At 40.3% G+C, this 22,785-nt stretch overlaps 1 protein-coding gene across 2 annotated transcripts in view; it reads left to right on the top strand.

The window, feature by feature from the left end:
- Positions 1 to 22,785, top strand: part of LOC126278968 (transmembrane protein 68) — a 104,406-nt gene that overhangs the window by 47,082 nt on the left and 34,539 nt on the right. The window contains exons 3-4 of one of the 2 annotated variants that reach the window (XM_049979261.1): positions 10,612 to 10,706; positions 15,246 to 15,413. In XM_049979261.1, the coding sequence (XP_049835218.1) occupies positions 10,612 to 10,706; positions 15,246 to 15,413 (263 nt within the window). The remainder of the gene's footprint in view (positions 1 to 10,611; positions 10,707 to 15,245; positions 15,414 to 22,785) is intronic. The other variant, XM_049979263.1, reaches the window with a different exon arrangement.

Below are 22,785 nucleotides of genomic sequence, written 5' to 3'. Positions count from 1 at the left end.
AAGCTAAATACTGGCGCCAAAACCTCTGCGTCAGTAAATAAATTAAAAAAAAAAGGTGGAAGAAGAGTTTTTTTTCTCTGCCCCGAGTTTCGACCACTGCATTGTCATACATTATCCAACGAAGTAAATACAAATTCCGTATTGTTCATCTTCGAATGTAGCAGAATTTCAATGTACTACGAAAATCCGACTGGCAAGAGTGGGATGTTTGTCAATATGGCCAACTCTACGTTCTGAATTTTTTTCCTACCTGTGAGAAGAGATGGTTGCTAATAGGAAACTGATGGAATGTGAATCACATACAGTATTCTCTTCACCACAAGAATAATACGAATATAAACATTTTGCCATGTATTCTTTCGCGTTTGCAGCTATCTCATTTAAATCCTGTCTGCCTAATAAACTACGGAACTAGAGTGAGACAACAGCAAACGCGGAAGAATATACGAATCGTGTCATGTTTATATTCGTATTATTCTTATGCCTAATAGTGATACAGTCAGAAATGAAGCACGGCAACTGACTAGATTTTTAAATCTAATATGACTCAAATTTCTGTGCAGAATTTGATGTACTAAAGAAGCGGCCGCAAAGATTTTCAAACGGAGAAAAATTTTCGCCTAACTCTCGTTCAGAACATGTTTTATCATACGCACTCTATTATTTGATTCTTGTTGATCATTATCAAAGAAAGCAGCAGTGTAAGTAACAACAAATAGCAGTCTCTTGCCATTGTTTCGCTAATGAGACGATCACTCTCTTTTTTTTTTAATTGTAAGCGGCGGTAGCGCGCACAAAAGCAAGCCATGCCGCGAGCAGCGACAGGCCGTAAACACGCACTATCAGAATGCGACAAACAATGCATGACAGAGTACAGTAATGCATTTTCAGCTTAGAGTGACGTAAACACCTGTAACAAAGAAAACGGCACTTATCAGATCAAAGCAAAATCAGCAATCGATTCAAACCAGACGAAGCACGTGAAAAAGGAAGGGTACCCGTATAAATACGGACGGAGTGCCTGACGCATAGCAATGGCTACCTGGTAAAGCTTAACTGCTAAGCTTACGACTCGCACCAAACTACTGTAGCTGTATCGTCATTCATTCGACCTAAATTGTCAAATATTACAGTGGACCAACTTTGTTTCGATATGGAGGTGCTGCCTAAAACTCTTCTCTCTCCTTGAATTTCGAGTCTCAAATCTCAGGTGCGGCTTAGAATCGGGAATTTTTTTTCCCTTTATTTCGAGCCTCATTTTTTACGTGCGGCTTAGATTCGAGTGCGGCTTAGATTCGAGTAAATACGATAGGCACAAAGACATGGCAATAGACATCGACTTTTCTATGCTGTACAATTGGAGTTTCATGGTGGTGTGGATATTACATAATGCATCTTAGGTGTTGATTTTCTGTTGCACTTCGCACTGACTGTAGACTTGGCAAATGTCTGGCTTATAAGTGAGACACAATGTGGCAGGGTAAAAGTAATTCAGAGAGGTTCTGTGGACAATGTAATACGAGTAATTAATGCTGCAAGTGAACAGTTAACCCCAGATACGTCGGTGCAGCCAGTGTTAAGCACAATACAGTGTATTATATACCCACGACCCCAGGTGCGCCAGTTTTAACGACGTGCCTCTAGAATATCCCAGAGCGATTGGCTGAGAATAAGCAGTATTTGAAGATATGCTCTGTGCTTGTGTTATATGAAGGTCAGACAGCCTATGGTCATCCCCATTACACAAAGTGCACAAAAAGGACAGCACATGGTACCCATGTGGCAATTACCGTAGGCTGTATGCAAGAACAGTCCCAGATAAGTATTCAGTACTTAATATCCGTGCCATTTGGTCTTAAAAATGCAGCCAAAACCTGACAGAGATTCATTAATGAAGCATTGCAAGGCTTGCCATTTTGCTTCAGGTATTTAGATGTCATATTAATATATTCAGCTGATGCACAAGTTCCTGACCATCATATACGTGAAGTTTTGCAGAGGCTCTGTAACTATGGAATAGTACTAAATGAAGGGAAATGCATCATGTGCAAAATCGAATTAACTTTCCTAGGCCACAAGGTCTTGGCCAATGTGATCTGACCTTTGCCTGGAAAAATTGCCACGTTAAGTAAGCTACCGAAGCCAACAGGTAATAAGCACCTTAGACTATTTTTAGGCACGGTAAATTTTTACCGCTGTCATTTGCCAGTAACAGCTGTCACCAAGGTACTGCTAACGGATGAGCGTGCAGCTAAGAATTCCAAGAGCAAGCATATATTACACTAGACGCCAGAAATGAGTAATGCTTACAGCGTATTAAAAGCCAGCTTTGAAGAAACTGTATTGCTTGCCCACCCTTTCCCAGGTGCACCATTGAATATTGTGATAGACACCAGCCAGGTCACAATTGGAGCAGCACTACACCAAGAAGTGAATGGACATTGACAGCCTTTGAATTTTTTTTATTTATTTATATTTTTTTTTTCAAAGAAGCTACAGCACAGGCAGACAAAATGGAATGCTTGGAATAGGGAGTTACTGGCAATATATAAGAGCGTGAGATATTTTTGCCCTTGCATTGGAACCCGGCCAGCGACAGTTTTCATGGATCATAAACATACCATGTCAGCCTTCCACAACATCAGTGACAAATGTTCCACCACATAGAGTTCATCAGCCAGTTCATTACAGACATATGACATATTAGAGGTGCGGGAAACATAGCCGACAATAATTTTTCGTGAGTATGCAGCTTACTCAGCATCTTAAATCATGATGACCTCATCACAGCACAAGAGAGTGATCAAGAGTTGCAAAACTTACTAACAGGTCAGCACACAGGATTATGACTGGAACAAATAGAAGTGCCAGGAAGCATGATTAAAATATGGTGTGATGTATCACAATGGAGGCCATGTCCCTACATTATGCAGCAATTCTGCAAACTGGCTTTTGACAGTGTCCACAGCTTGACACACCCAGGGCAAACACCACTATCAAGTTGCTAACCAAGCAGTTTGTGTGACCATTGATTAAAACGGATTCCAGGAATTGGAGTCACTCATGTCTTCAATGAAAGTATTGTAAAACAGGGTGGTGACATGTTCATGCAGAGGTCGGAAATTTTGGAGGTTCCCAGGCAAGAGTTATTAAGATTTGCTCACAGCAGTCGATAGATGTACAAGATGGGCAGAGGCTATACCAGTGACAGATGGAGCAGCCGAGACGATACCAAAGACATTTGTTGCACATAGGTTAGCATGTTTCAGATGCTCCCTACATATCCCTACATATTACAACAGATCAGGCTTGACAATTCTAATCTAATCTTTTTGATGAACTGGCTGAACTGTCTATACTCCAGTATCACTGCACAACCAGTGATCACATGACAAACAACGGAATGGTGTCACAAAACACTGCAAGTGGTTCTCGTGTGTCACCGAGAGAGTTGGAAAGAGGCACTACAGACCCTGTATAAGACAAATATAGGTGCATAAGTGGCAGAGTTGGTTTATGGAGAACTGTGGAGAATTCCGGCAGACTATCTCACAACAGCACCACTACCACCACACACAGAGCTACTGCTGCTGGTACAGTGCATTCGTGACAATGTGGGAAGGGTGAGAGGGCCACCGGCATCTCACCATCATTAACATCCGGTCTTCATTCACAAAGCATTGGCTGATTGCTCGCACATCATGTTGCGCATGGATGCCAATGGGCTCCTCTACAACCTCCTAATACTGGGCCCCACCAAGTACTGTGATGTAATACCCATGCTATAGACATCTTGCAAAATGGAAAAACTATCAGTGTCTCCATTGAAAGAGTGAAACCAGCATGGATCTTACCGATGCATGAAGGCAACGGAATGGTGGAAAGGTGTCACAAAAGTGGTTCTCATGTGTGTCCTTCAGTTCAGGATGACCAAGGGTCAGGCAAGCCTACACACAGTCATACTGCTTATCTGTCTGCCTAAGCTATATGATCAAAAGTATCTGGACACTCCCAAAAACATATGGTTTTCATATTAGGTGCATTGTGCTGCCACCTACTGCCAGGTACTCCATATCAGTGACCTCAGTAGTCATTAGACATTGTGAGAGAGCAGAATCGAGCGCTCCACTGGACTTGTGGACTTCGAATGAGGTCACGTGATTGGGTGTCACTTGTGTCATACATTTGTACATGAGATTTCCACACTCCTAAACATCCCTAGGTCTACTGTTGCCAATGTGATAATGAAGTGGAAATGTGAAAGGACACATACAGCACAAAAGCGTACAGGCCTACCTCATCTGTTGACTGGCAGAGACCACCGAGAGTTGAAGAGTCATACTGTATAATAGGCAGACATCAATCCAGACCATCACATAGGAATACCAAACTGCATCAGGACCCACAGCAAGTACTATGACAGTAGGTGGGAGGTGAGAAAACTTGTATTTCTTGGTCAAGCTGCTGCTCATAAGCCACACATCAAACTGGTAAATGCCAAATGACACTTTGCTTGGTGTAAGGATCGTAAACATTGGATGATTGAACAGTGGAAAAACATTGTGTCGAGTGACAAATCATGGTACACAATATGGCGATCGGATGGCAGGGTGTGGGTATGGCGAATGACTGGTGAATGTCATCTGCCAGCATGTGTAGTGCCAAGAGTAAAATTCGGAAGCAATGGTGTGGCTGTGTTTTTCATGGAGAGGGGGCTTAGCACCCCTTGTTGTTTTGTGTGGCACTATCACAGCACAGGCCTACATTAATGTTTTAAGCAACTTCTTGCTTCCCACTGTTGAAGAGCAATTCGGGGATAGTGATTTCATCTTTCAGCAAGATCGACCAGCTGTTCATATTGCACGGCATGTGGCAGAATGGTTACACAACAATAACATCATTGTAATGGACTGACCCGCACAGAGTCCTGTCCTGAATCCTATAGAACAACTTTGGGATGTTTTGGAATGCCGACTCCATGCCAGGCCTCACCGACCGACATCCATACCTGTCCTCAGTGAAGCACTCCCTGAAGAATGGGTTGCCATTCCCCAATAAACCTTCCAGCACCTGATCGAATGTATGTCTGTGAGAGTGGAAGCTGTCATCAAGGCTGAGGGTGGGCCAACACCATATTGAATTCCAGCATTAATGATGGAGAGCGCCACAAACTTAAGTCAGTTTCAGCCAGGGTTCTGGATACTTTTGATCACGTAGTGTATATTTGTATGTTCCAGATATGATGTTAGTATCTTCTGAAACTACTTTGACAATTCTATGTGTTGCCCTCTTGAGAGTTGTCAGCTCAAAATAAATGGTAATCACATAGTTGCACCAAGAGTTGTCATGTCTTGTAATATGCTAATAAACCTAACACAAGTAAAAATATTTGACATCCTAGACTTTTTCTACAATAGTCACTCATCTCATCTCACTGCTGATATGAAACTTCATGGTAGATTAAAACTATGTGCTGGACAGAGACTCGAACTCAGGACCTTTGCCTTTTGTGGACAAGTGCTCTGCTGATTGAGCTGCCCAAGCATGACTGACTCCACACAGCTTTGCTTGGAAGGTAGGAGACAAGGTACTGGTGGAAGTAAGACCCAGAGGACAGGTTGTGAGTTGTATTTGTGTAGCTCAGTGAGTAGAGCACTTGCCCATGAAAGCCGAAGGCCCCTGTGGTGTACCTGCAATGCTGAGCATAAAAGAAAATTTTGTCACTATAAGAAAACAAACTGAAAGTTAATCATCTTTCTGTAATGTTAACGATCACTGAAAAATCAAGTTCTTGCAATATGGTGGGTATAACTTAGTATCTTTAGAATAATAATTAAGTGTCAACTTATCTTGCACTTGACGCTTCACTGCAGATACTGTTTCCTAGATATTTTTTAAGTGAAAAAAAAAACTGGATTATTGTATGATTCACAGTAGTCATATAAAGACAGTTGTTGTTTCAGGTGTACAATATGTTACATCAGAGTCCTTGTCAAAATCTTATATCTTACTGGTCACCTTGTGCAGTTTCTTGCAGGTGCTGCATACATTTGCTGCCAATTGTAACATTGTTACATATAGTAATTTTGCTAATTATAATCACAGAAGTTGTTCAAAATTACAGAAAATGTTATCATTTGGTGGTTACAATTGAAGTATATGAAGTGGAATACAGAATCAAATAATATGTTGTTTCCGCAGAAAAATTAGTGAAATGATACAAATAAACAATGCTGACTACATTTTTGTTAATGGCTCTGAAAGTACCCCATCCAAAACTTTCTAACAGGTTTCTGGTTTCAAATATACATATATTATCTTTTAGTGTTTTAATAAATATTACAATAGTTCAAATAATCACATTGTTTACATTGTTAATAAGATTTTGTTTTATGAGTTTCAGTAATTGCTAAGTGATTAGGTGTTACTATGATTAGCAGTTTAGCAGTTGCATAGTAAGCTGACAGTGTGTTAATCAGATATTACTGATTAATATTACTCCATGATAAAATGAGGATTAATTTATTGTACTCACTGTACTTTTCCAAATTTTTAACAAGCGGTCACCAGCCACAGTGTTGTATGGTCTTACTAAATATTTTGTGTGTCTTCATTCCACCTAGCACATCTGGAGTCACAATTATAAGGTGCATACTGTATTTGCAAATATTGAATAAATTACTGGAACACCTTTTCAACAAATGATACTTACAAGACCTCTTTCAGCACTCACTAACAATGATGAACATGCATAAAGAGCAGTGTGTTGGCAACTTTGTGCTCTTTGTTTCTTCAATTGCATATCATATGTCCAAAGTGCATGTGTTGTTAAATTGTTGTTTTGTGCGTTCCTTTGTGTTTTAATTAAATGGGTGATAAACAAAACTTTGTGACTCTGCATCAGAAACAGCATGCCGCAATGCGATTGGCTTCTGGGGTAGCAGCCAAAATTATTGCTTTGGTGTCACGGGTAGGAAAAAATACTGTCAGAGACTTGAAAAGAAATTGAGCAGAAATTGAAAAGTGGTGTGCTTCCCAAGCTAGTGGAAGTGGAATAAGAGTCAGGAAGACAATGTTGAATGGTAAGCATAAAGAAACTAGGAAAGCTTTATTTTAGAGGCATGAACATTTTAGAGGAAAAGTTTAGCTCATTGCTGGGTCACTATTGCAGGGAAAAGCATTGCCATTTCAGTGGCAAATAGGAGGAGCAGATTGAGAATTTATTGCCAGTGATGGGTGGCTGGATCATTGGAAAAAACAATTCACTATTTGCCAGATTACCATTACTGAAGAGGCTTTATGTGCTGACAAAGAGGCTGTATCATTGTTTGAAGACCGCTTTTTGAAGTTAATTTATGAAGTAAGAATGTCTGGTGAACAGTTGTACAATGGTGATGAGACTGATTAATTTACAAGATGCACCCTGTGAAAATGCTTGCTTCAGAAAAGGAAGCTGCAGCACCCAGATACAAGGAAATTATTGAATTAGTTACCATGTTGGCTTGCAGTAATGCAAATGACAGCCACGAGCTTAGTTTTACAGTGATAGCAAAATCATGGAAACTTAGAACTGAAAAATCCCAAATCACTGCCCCTACATTACACTAATCAAAAGAAAGCATAGATGAATTCATAAGTCTTTTAAACCTGATTCCAAAATGAATTCATACCAGCTGTAGATAAATATTTGAATATCAACAGTTTACTGAGGAAATCTGTTGCTCCTTTTTGATAATGCACGTTCACATCCCACCAGTGATGAACTCACAGGTGGAGATATCAGAGCTTTTTTTAAACACCAAATCTGACTGCTCTTTGTCAGTCGATGGAGCAGGGTATCCTTGAGTTGCTAAAAAGAAGTATTGCTAAAGTCCTCTCAGTTTGTTTATCGGTGATTGATAATAATGAAGACAGTCAGCGTACTGAAGAGGATTGACTTGCTATATGTCGTAAGGTGATTGGCTGAAGTGTGGAAAGAGATTCCAAACGTATCATTTTTAAAGTCATGAAAATTCTTTTAGACAATGAAGTTGGGCATTTTAATTTTGAACCCATGTGTTAAGCCAAATTGAAATACGTAAATGATATTGTTTTCTTGGTCAAAAATGTACTGGACTGTAAGAACACCGATGCAGAGGGCATAACAGAATGCATGGCAAATGATCATGCTGATGAATTAACTGACAACAGTATTCTGGAAATGATGATGCAGTGGAAGTAACACAAGAGAAGGAGTCAAACTTAGATGACAGGAGAAATCTTGTCCCACATTCTCAAGGGTTCTAGATGGTTGAGACTGCACAACAGTACATTAGTGAGCAGGAGGAAGCAATGCCAGCTGATAACATCGGATTGTGCAAGTGGAGGGATATTACAGCACAGGAGAGGGATAAAGGAGGGAAACAGTCTTCTATCAAAACCTTTTAAAAATACCTCTTTTTTGTTAGGTCTGACTTTTGACATGTGTAATCATACATTCGTTCTTTACAATGCAGATTGTTTTATGTTTCATGTACTAATTTTTGAGATTATATTAAAAACAAAGATTCTAAGACTTACCAAGCGGGAAAGCACCGGTAGATAGGCACAATGAATAAAACACACACACAGAATTTTGAGCTTTCGCAACCGACGACTGCTTCGTAAGGAAAGAGGGAAGGAAAAGGAAAGAGGAAAGGATGTGGGTTTTAAGGGAGAGGGTAAGGAGTCATTCCAATCCCGGGAGCGGAAAGACTTACCTTAGGGGGAAAAAAGGATAGGTATATACTCGCGCGCACACACACACATCCATCCATACATACACAGACACAAGCAGACATATTTAAATGCAAATTCATTGTGCCTATCTACTGGCGCTTTCCCGCTTGGTAAGTCTTGGAATCTTTGTTTTTAATATATTTTTCCCATGTGGAAGTTTCTTTCTGTTTTATTTACATCATCATTAATTTTTGAGATTAGCAGTACATACATAACAAACACGTCTGACTTACATGTATTATGTAAGAAGTCACTAAATATTTATAAAATTGGGTTTTGGTATAAAAAAGGGTGTTTTGAATGGTACCGCTGGGGCTGGAAGAGAGGTTTTTTAGAACTCTGGCCTATTCAGCTTTTTTATTATTGAGCTGGACCTTCTGCCACATTAGGTTGGCTAATTGAGAATCCATTGTAGATGCCAGGTGGGAGTAGTGTGTGTTTAAGTCTTTCAGGAAGCATATCTTGTGTTATTAAGGAATTACAAAGATAGGTCAAGGACAGTGTTTTTGAGTCAGCCCAAGGTTTTAACACTGGTTTAGAAACAAGTGTCTGCTATGTAAACAGTGTCTGTTAGAGTAAGTCAAATTCACTTAATTTCTTGTTCAACTGTTATCATTTGTTTGTTTGTTGATGCTTTGAACCATTTTTACTTTGTTTGTGAAATGTTTTATATACATAAACTGTGTGTGTGTGTGTGTGTGTGTGTGTGTGTGTGTGTGTGTGTGTGTGTGTGTGTGTGTGTGAGAGAGAGAGAGAGAGAGAGAGAGAGAGAGAGAGAGAGAGTGGGGTGATGGTGGGGGAGGGATGGGGGGGGGGGGAGAGAGAGAGAGAGAGAGAGAGAGAGAGAGAGAGAGAGAGAGAGAGAGAGAGTGTTAGCTCATAATTGCAACCTGTTATAATTCAGACTTGTTGCCATATCATCCCTAATTAACTGTTTACACATATATTTCCCCTTTGTTGTTTCAATTTTTCCATTTTTCCTTGATTATATGAAAAATAAAAAACAGTGGAGATAGTACTGGTCTTCAACAAAGTTTTAACTTGTACCCTACATTCAGATAACACCCAATTTCTTCCCATCTGTGTCAGAGCCAAGCTACTGCCCAATATCTAATGAGACATTAGTTAACGAACCATTGAGGGAACAAACCTAGAAGAATAATACAAAAACTCATTTTTCCAAGTTTATGAAAGATGTGTAATCACTTATCATAAAAATTGATTATTGCCGTTTCATACTGAAAACACCATGAAACCTTTCATATTTTTGATACTTGGTACAGCTGTTCAGTATTTTATAACAATGGAAATTTGAAGAAGGGAACAACAGACAAAAAATTATAAAGCACATTGCAGACAGATGTGTGTCACATTAGTGCTCTTGGAAAAGCATGTCATCACAGTACCTTTTGAACTTTGTTCTCCATCTAATATTAGTACACAACCTACTCTCCTCTAATCTCCCCCCCCATATCTCCCTCACCCTCGCCCCCTCCCCCTCGCCCCCTCCCCCTCGCCCCCTCCCCCTCGCCCCCTCCCCCTCGCCCCCTCCCCCTCGCCCCCTCCCCCTCGCCCCCTCCCCCTCGCCCCCTCCCCCTCGCCCTCGCCACCACCCCCTCCCCCTCCAGTAATTTAGTTTGTTTGTTGTGTGTGTGTGTGTGTGTGTGTGTGTGTGTGTGTGTGTGTGTGTGTGTGTGTGTGTGTGTGTGTGTGTGTGTGTTTGTGTGTGTGGGGGGGGGGGGTGCATGCATGCATTATTGTGTGCTAGAAAAGACAAGTTCTCTTTCTTTCTTTCAGCTCCTTTTGTTACTGTTAGAATTTTTCAGTTGAACATGGTGTGCATGAAAATTACAGGGAACGCCTTCGACATGCATACGAGACAGACTTCTGGGATGGTGCTCGGAAAACAATTGCTGCCTTATGGGACGCCCATGGCTGGCTTTGGCATGGTAGATAACACTTGATACCATAAATTCTTCTCATGTAAACTTGTAATTTTGAATATTTTTGTTGTAACCACAGTTCATATAAAATTAAAGGCAGCATAACTTAAGGTAGTACTTTACCTTTTTTGATTAAAAAATGTGGAAAACTGAGTGGAACATGCAAGGCAAGAGTTGGTCTGGAGCCTGCCTGGGAAAAATTTTTGATCAGTTCATAACAACATAACTTTAGTAAAATCACGCACATTATAAGATAATAAAACTAAGAGATTAAAGAGGTAAGTACAAAGGAGAATGGTGTTTTGTTAACAAGTCTATGTTTCAGTTAGTTCACAGAACAGGAAATGAGAGTTTGTGAAGCAATTCAGTATCTGGGTCATTACTAGTAGAGGCAGCGTGATAGACCTTTGTTATTGGCAATTGGAGAAAACTTTTCTGTCTCTGCTGTTGGCATCTCTACACAACACCCACTTGACATATTGTAATATTGTGTGATGTGAGAATGTTGCTCAACAAAATTTATTTCTTCTACTATACCATCAAAAGCCGTTGGTTATGTCAAAAGTATTAAGAGTTCATGTAGAGGGAACTGCATCAGCTGTGAGGCTTACATATTTGTATTTGTTGAGTAAACCATGCACAATTTCTGCATTGCTCTGAGGGTTCTTTCTCTTTTACATATCTAAGAAAACTTGTCTGACTTCCCACAAATAGCCACCAGGTGTTATATTGTAGACCTTATAGAGTATACTGCATACATAATCCGCCCCCCCTTCCCCTTTCCTTTTCCATTCACAAAATGGTAAACAATAAGGAAGCCTGTTAAGACTCCTGTGTGTAATCTTAAATACTGGTAAGTTTACTGTAAAATGTAAATCTACATCCATATTGTGGAAACCACTGTGAAGTGCATGTATGTAGATGTAGATGTAGAAAGGGTACTTCCCATTTTATCACTTGTTAGTGTTTGTTCCCATTCCATTTGTGTATTGAGTACAGGAAGAATGATAACTTACATACTTTGTGCTTGGTGTAATTGGTCTAATCTGGTCTTTGCAGTCACTACAATAGTGATACATAGAGGGTTGTTGTATAGTACTAAATCCTCACTTAATACTGGTTCTCAAAATTTTGTAAGTAGGCTTTGGCAAGTTAGTTGTCATCTGTATCCAAGTTTCTGACACTTCAGGTTTTTCTGCAATTCTGTAAGCTCTTCCATGGTCAAACTAATTTTCTTTGTATATGTTCAGTGTGGATTTGAGACTATTTACCATATGGTTACCAACCTGTAGAGGATTGATGTGCAGGCTGTGTGCAGCAGGATTTGTGTTGTTGGTAGTTGCCATTAGGCACCGGTACTGGTAGAGCAACATAGGGTTGAAAACGTAAGCATCAGTTTGCATCACAGTTGCAGAGTCAACATGGATCTGTACAAGGTGTGCAGAGCTTTACTTGTTAAGCTGTTTTATCTATTCAACAGCAATAGTGCTGCTACTCTTCGCGACTATCGATACATTAAAGGAATACACAGAGGTAATCTCTCCACACTGGGGTTGAAGGACGTACTTCAGAAGTTCTAATGAACTGGTGATTTGGGAATTGCTCCTGGGAGAGGCTGACAGCCAATTGCACCACAAATTATTGAAGAAGTTACAGTTTCCATGGCTGAGAATATTGGATGCAGTGTGCAACCTTCAAGCAGTGCATGGGCTGTGTCACAACAGCTGCACTTTCCGTGGTCCACCGTTGTTTGGGGCAGCAGCAGAGCAATCTCTAGTGTGCTTCCAGGCTGTCATGGGTGCAGATGGTTGCATATTGAGCAACGTTTGTAACATGTAATGTAAACATGGTACACAGTTAACAGATGTTACTCTCTCATGAAATTAAAATGTGTTTCTTTCAACGATTTATTGGTTATCTCTTTTCTGCATGTTCTTATAAATGTTTCTACTAAGTTTCATTGTCCTATGATCACATGTTTGTCATAGGGACCCCATCAGGTAGCGAAAGTGTAATTATAACCACCCTGTACTTAATTATGTATAACTGCACATCTGCAAAAAAATCTGATATTACTATTAAAACTGCCTGCCAGGTACACTACTGTTCGTTAATTTCAATGAACCGTGACAGTTATCTGATTTTTGAATATGAATTACAACAAAACAAAAATTTAATTACATGCGCTTAGACTGTGCAAGTCCAGGTTAGATATTAGCTATATTATGAAAAGGATACATAAAAAATGGAAAATCAAGGAAGAAATAATGACAATACTATGAAAAGGATATTTGTTACTCACAATAAATTGACACCAGGAATCCTGCAGGGCTATCCATAGATATGTAAGGGTACTAGGGGATGGAGATCTCTTCTGAACAGCACGTTGCAAGGCGTCCCAGATATTCTCAATAATTATGTCTGGGGGAGTTTGGTGATCAGTGGAAGTGGTTAAACTTGGAAGAATGTTCCTGGAGCCACTCTGTATCAATTCTAGACATGGTGTGTTGCATTTTCCTGATGAAATTGCGCAAGTCTATCGGAATGCGCAATGGACTTCAGTGGATGCAGGTGATCAGACAGGATGCTTACGTATGTGTCACCAGTCAAAGTCATCTCTAGAGATATTAGGGGTCCCATATCACTCCAACTACACACACCCTACACCTTTAACAGAGCTTCCACCAGCTTGAACAGTCCCCTGCTGACATGAATGGTCCATGGATTCACGAGATTGTTTCCACACCTGTACACGTCCAACCACTAGATACAATTTTAAATGAGTCGTCCGACCATCGTACATGTTTGCAGTCATAAACAGTCCACTGACGGGTCCAGGCGAGGCATAAAGCTTTGTGTCGTGCAGTTGTTGAATGGCCCAGCATGGAAATATACAGCAATTTGCAGAAGGGTTGCACTTACATCACGTTGAATGATTTTCTTCAGTCGTCGTTCGTCCCGCTCTTGGAGGATCTTTTTCCGGCTGCGTCAATGTCAGAGATTTGATGTTTTACCAGATTCCTGATATTCACGGTATGCTCTTGAAATGGTTGTACGGAAAAATTCCCAGTTGATTGCTACCTCAGAGTTGCTGTGTCCCATCGCTTGTGCGCCGACTATAACACCACATTTAAACTCGCTTAAATCTTGATAACCTGCTATTGTAGCAGCAATAACCAATCTAGCAACTGTACCAGACACTTGTTGTCTTATGTAGGCTTTGCTGACTACAGTGCTGTATTCTGCCTGTTTACATATCTCTGTATTTGAATATGCATGCCTAAACTAGTTTCATTGGCACTCCAGTGTATGAAGCTTTTAAAATGATACATACTAGGCAAATTGTCTTCTTTGTTTTGTATTTTAGATGGTATCAGCAAGTGATAATTTATCAGCATAAATTTGCAAAGAAAAAGAAGGGGTGGGGACAGTTCCTAGATAATTGATGAAGCATGCTTCTCATTTTCCCCCGAGATGACAATGAGTACTGAGTGCCTGTAGTATCAAGTATTGTGAATAATCTGCAATGTGTATAACTCTTGCATAAGGTCTTTGATGGAATGCTCGAACTTATGAGCCTCTACAGTTCTGTGCTTTATCCGTGAACATGTGGTGGCATATTTGCTTGAAAAACACAGTAAATCAGCAGTAGTCACACTCCTCTAAGCCACAAAATATGGGACATGGCAAAGGCACTTAACGTCCCTTTCAGCTAACCAAAATATGTAAGGTTTCAGATACTAGAGACCCCGAAAATACAAAGTCTCTATTTTACCTAGATATACTAAACGAGTAAGAAAACTAAAAATACATATTCAAAGCAATAATGACATTAAATAAGAAATGTCTGTTTCTAAGACTGTAGCCACAAGTATGTGATCAACCGTAATTGGTATAGCCTCTAAAAACAGTTTACATTCCACTGAAATATAAATATTAATAAAACTAAAACTCGTTTTACCAGTACTTAAGTAACCTATATTTGTCCTGGAAATTTTAAAATAATTATAGTAATTTTTATATTTCCAGGTAGTATTGGAACTTATTTTGTGGGACTAATCATTGTAGATTGCTGGAAATGGTTTTTACATATGCAAATTACCAAGTATGTCTATTGTCAGAACTCCAGATTGAACGGAAATCTGTACTCTCGTCCATCTTCCCCTTTGCGCTCAGACAACTGAGTTGGTAATCTTATCATGGGTCAGAGAATCACAGAACATAACAACTCCTCCCTCTTGTTGTACAACGCCATATAAAGCACTGTAACATTTGGATAAGCCATCAGTTTGACAACATTAGTTATGCTTATGGTATCTGTACCTACAATTATATACAGCATAGGTGTACTTACAAATTGACATAGCAAGGTAAATAGAGAAAAATGTTGAATTTCTTTACTATTTGTGTTATTTTTGTGTAATGAGTATTTTTAAAAATGTAGTAAATCAGTATTTGCTTATTCTGTTATGTAGCTATTGTGTAGCTATTACGTACCTCAATTGCAGAATATTTTGGAGTTAAATAATACTATTTTATTTCCAGGTTATGAAGTCAATGGAATGGATAACATCCCAGATGAATCACCTGCCTTAATTGTTTACTATCATGGTGCTATTCCTGTTGACTTGTATTATTTTATATCGAAGGCCTACCTTTTTAAGAATCGTCTTATACATACAGTTGCAGACAGGTTCCTCTTCAAAATACCAGGTGATTGCATTTCTTTGGCAAACGCTTACTTAATATTGAGGCCAGGTGTTAGTAAAAGGAATTTAGAGTGTAATGTGTACTTAAATAGGCTACATTTAATGTGGCAGGAATGCTAGTTGTTGAAAAAGGGGGATAGCGGGGGAATACCTCTTTCCAAGTTGAAATAAATAACTGCTGTTTTTCTTCTATTGGTAGCATAACAATCACATGTCCATGTTGATGTTTGTGAAAGAATAACAGTTTGGTCCATAGACTACTGGTTTCAGTCAGCAATGACCATCTTCAAATCTGCTTCAAAACATTGGAAACTAAATACAACTAGTGAACAGATTACATCTTAGAATAATAAAATATGCCCCAATGAAAAATTACTATTTTCATGACTATGAAAGCATGCGTGTAAAATACAGGATGACAATTATTGAAGTATATGAAATAAAATCGTCATAACTTCTGAAAGGTTTGCATTAGGGCGTTGAAACTGCAGGCTTGGCCGTGGGGCATAATAGGAATTAGCATGGTTTGTTTTAGTGATAAAACCTACTTTTGTTTGGATGGATTCATCAATAAGCAAAACTGACGCATTTGGGGGACTGAGAATCTGCATTTTGCGTTTGAGAAGCCTCTTCACCCTCAACGGGTGACTGTGGACTGTGTGGTGTGCAGTGTCCAGTCACAGAATAATTGGTGCAATATTCCTTGGTGGCATGGTGACTACCGAATGGTATGTGAAGGTTTTGAAGATGATTTCATTCCCATTATCCAAAGTGACCCCGGTATAGACAAGATTTGGTTCATGTGAGACGGAGCTCAACGCCCACCGAAGAAGGAGAGTGTTTGATCTCCTGGAGGAACATGTTGGGGACCGCATTCTGGCTCTGGAGTATCCACAAGCCACTGGCATGGGCCTCAGTTGGCTCCGGATCAGAACACATACAACTCCTTTTTGTGGGGCTATATTAAAGACAAGGTGTACAGCAGTAACCCCAAAACCATTGCTGAGCTGAAAAAAGGCATTTAGGAGGTCATCAACAGCATTGATGGTCTGACACTTGAGTGGGCCATGCAGAATTTCATTATTTTTCTGCACCACTTCATCGCCAATGATGTCAGGCATATCGAACATGTCATAACCTAAATCTGAATATCTGTAGTGATGTTTACATTTTGAATAAAGTGTGTGCACACTGTAGTTTGTAACTAATTTACATTTTTTTTCATATAGTTCAATAATTGTTATCCTGTATGATGAGACAAACATATTTTATGACGTGTCCTAATACACATATCAAAAATGTTTTGCATCACCCCAGCTCCCAGAATCCTGAAGACAGACATTGACTGTGGATATTGTATCACAGACAACAGTCCCTTTGACTGTTGAGAGATGTCACTAAATCCACCCAAAGATGTAAAGATGAGCAGTACCTATTGGACAGAGGAGGTCCAACAGCCAATCAGTTCCAGTCATTCCACCAGGAAGGAGGTAGACAACTCATTTTGTCTGAAATTCAACCATGCCTCGATGGTCAATACCATGGTTTGATTGCACCCACATTGTTACTTTGTGCCAGGAAGGGCTCTCAACAAGGAAAGTGTACAGGCGTCTTGGAGTGAAACAAAGCGGTGTTGTTCAGACATGGAGGAGATACGAAGAGAGAGGAACTGTCGATGATGTGCCTCACTCAGGCAGCCCAAGGGCTACTACTGCAGTAGATGACCTCTACCTTTGGATTATGGCTTGGAGGAACACTGACAGCAATGCTATCATGTTGTATAATGCTTTTCGTGCAGCCACAGGTCGTAGTGTTAAGACTCAAACTGTGTGCAATAGGCTGCAAGATGAACAACTTCACTCCCGATATCCATGGTGAGGTCCATCTTTGCAACCACGACACCATGCAGCACGGTACAGATGGGCCCAACAACATGCAAATGGAGCACTCAGGATTGGCATCAAGTTCTCTTCATCAATGAGTGTTGCATATTCCTTCAACCAGACAATCGCCAGAAAAGTGTTTGTGGGCAATCCAGTCAGGCTGAGCACCTTACACACTCTGTCCAGTGAGTGCAGCAAGGTGGAGGGAGGTTTCCTGCTGTTTTGGAGTGGCATTATGTGAAGCCAACGTATGCCACTGGTGGTTATGGAAGGCGCCATAACGGCTGTATGATAGGTGAATGCCATCCTCCGACCGATAGTGCAACCATATCAGCAGCATATTGGTGAGGCATTCGTCTTCATGGACGTGCACATCTTGTGAATAACTTCCTACAGGATAATGACATTGCTCGACTAATGTGGCCAGCATGTTCTCCAGACATGAAACCTATCAAACCTGCCTGGGATAGATTGAAAAGAGCTGTTTATGGACAACATGACCTACCAACCACTTTGAGGGATCTATGCCAAGTCACCGTTGAGTAGTCTGAAAATTTGGACCAATGGTGCCTTGACAAATTTGTTGATAGTATGCCACGACAAATACAGGCATGTATCAATGCAAGAGGACATGCTGCTGGGTATTAGAGGTACTGGTGTGTACAGCAGTCTGGACCACCCTCTCTGAAGGTCTTGCTTTATGGTGGTACAACATACAGTGTGTGGTTTTCATGAGCAATAAAAAGGGCGGAAAAGATGTTTATGTTTATCTTTATTCCAATTTTCTGTACAGGTTCTGGAACTCTGAGAACTGAAGTGATGCAAAACTTTTTCTGATGTGTGTGTAATAAAGCCGTAGTGACAGTGTCACAAAATATATTCAAAATCAGCATAACATCATCACACATATGTAAAATATTATGTAAACTAGGCCACAGTTATGGCAAAGCCACACTGCCTCTATCACTACTAATCATAACAGACTGCACATAGTAACCACAACATATGTTTATGGCATAAGCTCATTAGAAGTCTACACACATCCCTCAGTTATAAAGATTGTGCAGTATTTAAGAAATAAAGAGTACAATAGTAAAGTCTATAGTGGGCTCGCCAAATGTACAAGTTATTACAGTGGATGAAGTGTAATAACTAAAAACGCAGATAAAGTTAAATTTAAAATTGTTGAAAGGAAACGGTTAAGTGATAATATATGACTCGGAGATGTTCTGGTGGTCATTTTAGATAATAATAATAAGATACACAATTACATGCTCATAGAGTTCATTAAATAACATAAAGCTGATAGAATAACTAAGGAAAGATTAAAACAAAAGACTGAAGTAAATGATCAGCGACATCTGTTGGCGCAGCCGCCAGAACGCAGCTTAGGCTAGAAGTCAGAGGAACTTAACCACCAGAGAGCCTCACATACCCTGCGACATGCCACTGCAAGAAAAGTATAATAAAATATTTTAATAGTTGCTTAATAAAAATAGCTTGTTAATTAAATGTATTATATAAAAAGAGAAGGGAAAATCAAATGCAAAAGTAAAATGAAAGATGGTAGAAAATGGAGCAAATAAGTGATGCACTTTATGCTATGTAACGACAGGGCAAGATACACATGGGAGAGGCATTCAGTCATTAATGTAAAATATTGTCAAATAAAGCAATGTAGGCATCAGGTACAAGGTCACATTGCCCAACGAGCACTTTCGCTGGCTCCTGTGACCGTGTCGTAATTTGTTAGAATAACAGTTAACTGCATCTAAACAAAAATGGAAATAGGGCACTATTCATCTGCAGCTGACTGGCGTGTGGCACATACAATGAGGTGACAAGTCATCGGATAGTTTATGCACATATACAGTTGGCAGTAGTATCACACACGCAAGGTATAAAAGGACAGTGCATCGGCAGAGCTGTTATTTGTACTCAGGTGATTCATGTGAAAAGGTTTCAATGGGATTATGACCGCACAAGTGGAATTAACACTGAATGGTAGTTAGAGCTAGATGCAAGGGATATTCTATTTCGAGAATGATTATGTAATCCTGCAAGTACCCACAGTATCTAGCGTGTGCCAAGAACACCCAATTTCAGGCATTACCTCTCACCATGGACAATGCAGTGGCTGATGGCCTTCACTGAGAGCAGCAGTGTTTGCATGGAGTTGTTGATGTGAACAGACAAGTGACACAGTGCAAAATAACAGCAGAAGTCAATGTGGGATGTATGATGAACGTACCCATTAGGATATTGTGGCTACATTTGGCATTAATAGTAGTGCAAGTGCCTGCTAACAGCACAAAACAGCCTACAGCACCTGTCCTGAGCTCATGACCATATCAGTTGGACCCTAGACAACTGGAAAATCATGGGCTGGTCAGACGAGTTCCAGTTTCAGCTGATACGAGCTGACGGTAGTATTAGAGTGTTGTGCAGAGCCCATGAAGCCATGGACCTAAGCAAACAACAAGGCACTGCGCAAGCTGGTGGTGGCTTCATAATGGTGTGGGCTTTGTTTACATGGAATGGACTGGGTCCTCTGAGCCAACTGAATCGACCATTGACTGGAAATGGTTGTGTTTGGTTACTTGGAAACAAACCATTTGCAGCTATTCAGAGACTTCATGTTCCCAAACAACTATGGAATTTTTATGTATGAGCAAAATGTCACCAGGCCATAAATGTTTGAAGATGGTTTAGAGAACATTCTGGACAATTTGAGCAAACTATTTGGCCACCCATTTGCCCAACATGAATCCCTTTCAACATTTATGGGATGTAATCGAGAGGTTGGTTTATGCAAAAAATTCTGTAACACTTTTGCAGTTGTGGCCGGCTATGGAGGCAGCATTGCTCAATATTCCTGCAGGGGACTTCCAACGACTTATTGAGTCTATGCCACATAGAGTTGCTGCACTGTGCCAGGCAAAAGGTGGTCGACACAATATTAGGCTTTATCTTGTGATCTCTTGTCATCTCAGTGTAACTGGAATCTTTGCACCGTTTAGAAGTCTTTAACTGTGAATAGTAATCTTTTTTGATACATAAGCGTACCTATATTCACCCATTAAAAACCAGTTTGATAATGAAACTTTTGGTAACAGTCACAATACATCTTCATGAATAATTATACTTCTAAAAGAGTTTTATAACACTCTATTAGAAAATTAATAACAAAATTAATTTGGGGAGAGTAACATACTTTACATCTTTCCATAGTATTGCTTTATTATGACAAACATTTCTGCTAATCTTATGGTTTTTTAACCAGGATGCCGGGCTGGTATGTGTTAATAACTGAATATTTTACATGACTCTGACTTCTAATACAAATTTTGATAAACAAAACTGATTGTGCTTTTACATACTTTAGTTACAAGAAATAATCTTAAAGACATTGATGTCTCGTAAGTACCATAGCACTCTGCCTATTCTTTCATTTCATAATAGGTTTTTTGCCTTAAAGTTAATTTTTTTGAAGTTACATTCTGATTACTTAAAAATCTTACTTTCATAGAGCTGTACTCTGCACATTGATCCATTATAGGTGACTGTTTGTCTTTCCCGTTTTTCATGTTTAAAGTTCATTATACTACTTTCACCTAATTCCTAAGATACATCCTTTTCTCCTATTAAATCACCTTTCCTTCTTTTCCCTTCAAATGTAGTGTCTCTCTACACGACATCCTCCAACCTATCCCCCACTATATTTACACAGTTATAGGGCCTGCCTTCTTGGTACACTTACCTTATATATTATGAAACATTGCTACTCACTATATAGAGGAGAGGAGCCCCAGACAGGCACAACAAAAAGACTGCTATACATGTGAACTACTTTCAGTCAAAAGACCTCCTCACACACACACACACACACACACACACACACACACACACACACACACAACCACTGGACTGCTATACATGTGAACTACTTTCAGTCGGGAGCAGCAATCTGGGTGATAGGGATAAGGAGCAGGTTGGGTTGGGATGGGAAGGGGGAGAGATAGCATGGTAGGGGTGAGGGGGGGCATAGTGCTGTTTATGGGAGCATGCAGGGATGGGGTGGGGACAGGGTAGGGCTGCTAGATGCTATCTGGAGGTTTGAGGGGGAGCGGGAGGGGGAAGCATAAAAGGAGCGAAGTAGAGGAGGGATTCGTGGAAAGACACAGACAAATTAGTGGGTGCGTTGATGGAACAGAAGGCTGTGTAGTGCTAGAGTGAGAACAGGTGAGGGAATAGGTGTATGAAGGACAGGGACTAGTGAAAGTTGAGTCCACGGGTGTTACTGTAACTTGTGATATACACTAGGTGATCAAAAGTATCCGGAACCCCCAAAAACATATGTTTTTCATATTAGGTGCATTGTGCTGCCACCTACTGCCAGCTACTCCATATCAGCAACCTCAGTAGTCATTAGACATTGTGAGAGAGCAGAATGGGGCGCTCCGCTGGACTCATGGAGTTCGAATGTGGTCAGATGATTGGGTGTCACTTGTAATACATTTGTACATGAGATTTCCACACTCCTAAACATCCCTAGGTCCACTGTTTCCAATGTGATAATGAATTGGAAACGTGAAAGGAGACGTACAGCACAAAAGCGTACAGGCCGACCGTGTCTGTTGACTGACAGAGACCGCCAAGAGTTGAAGAGGGTCGTAATGTGTAATAGGCAGACATCTATCCAGACCATAAAGTAGGAATCCCAATCTGCATCAGGACCCACTGCAAGTACTAAGACAGTAGGTGGGAGGTGAGAAAACTTGGATTTCATGGTCGAGCTGCTGCTCATAAGCCACTCACCACACTGGTAAATGCCAAATGACACCTTGCTTGGTGTAAGGAGCGTAAACATTGGATGGTTGAACAGTGGAAAAATGTGTCGAGTGACAAGTCATGGTACACAATGTAGCGATCAGATGGCAGGGTGTGGGTATGGTGAATGCCCGGTAAACGTAATCTGTCAACATGTGTAGTGCCAACAGTAAAATTTGGAGGTGGTGGTGTTATTGTGTGGCCATGTTTTTCATGGAGGGGGCTTGCACCCCTTATTATTTTGCTTGGCTCTATCACAATACAGGCCTTAATTGATGTTTTAAGCACCTTCTTGCTTCCCACTGTTGAAGAGCAATTCAAGGGTGTCGGTTGCATCTTTCAACATGATTGAGAACCTGTTCATAATGGACCACCTGTGGCAGAGTGGGTACATGGCAATAATTCATTGTAATGGACTGACCTGCACAGAGTCCTGTCCTGAATCCTATAGAACAACTTTGGGATGTTTTGGAATTCCAAATCATGCCAGGCCTCGCCGATCGACATCCATACCTGTCCTCAGTGAAGCATTCCCTGAAGAATGGGTTGCCATTCCCCAATAAACCTTCGGACACCTGATTGAATGTATGTCTGTGAGAGTGGAAGCTGTCATCAAGGCTAAGGGTGGGCCAACACCATACTGAATTCCAGTATTACCAGTGG

Source organism: Schistocerca gregaria, chromosome 6, assembly GCF_023897955.1.
Source record: "Schistocerca gregaria isolate iqSchGreg1 chromosome 6, iqSchGreg1.2, whole genome shotgun sequence".
NCBI classification, from domain to species: Eukaryota; Metazoa; Arthropoda; class Insecta; order Orthoptera; family Acrididae; genus Schistocerca; species Schistocerca gregaria.
The sequence above is the reverse complement of the archived record's forward strand: the minus strand, read 5'-3'. Positions and strand labels throughout refer to the sequence as shown.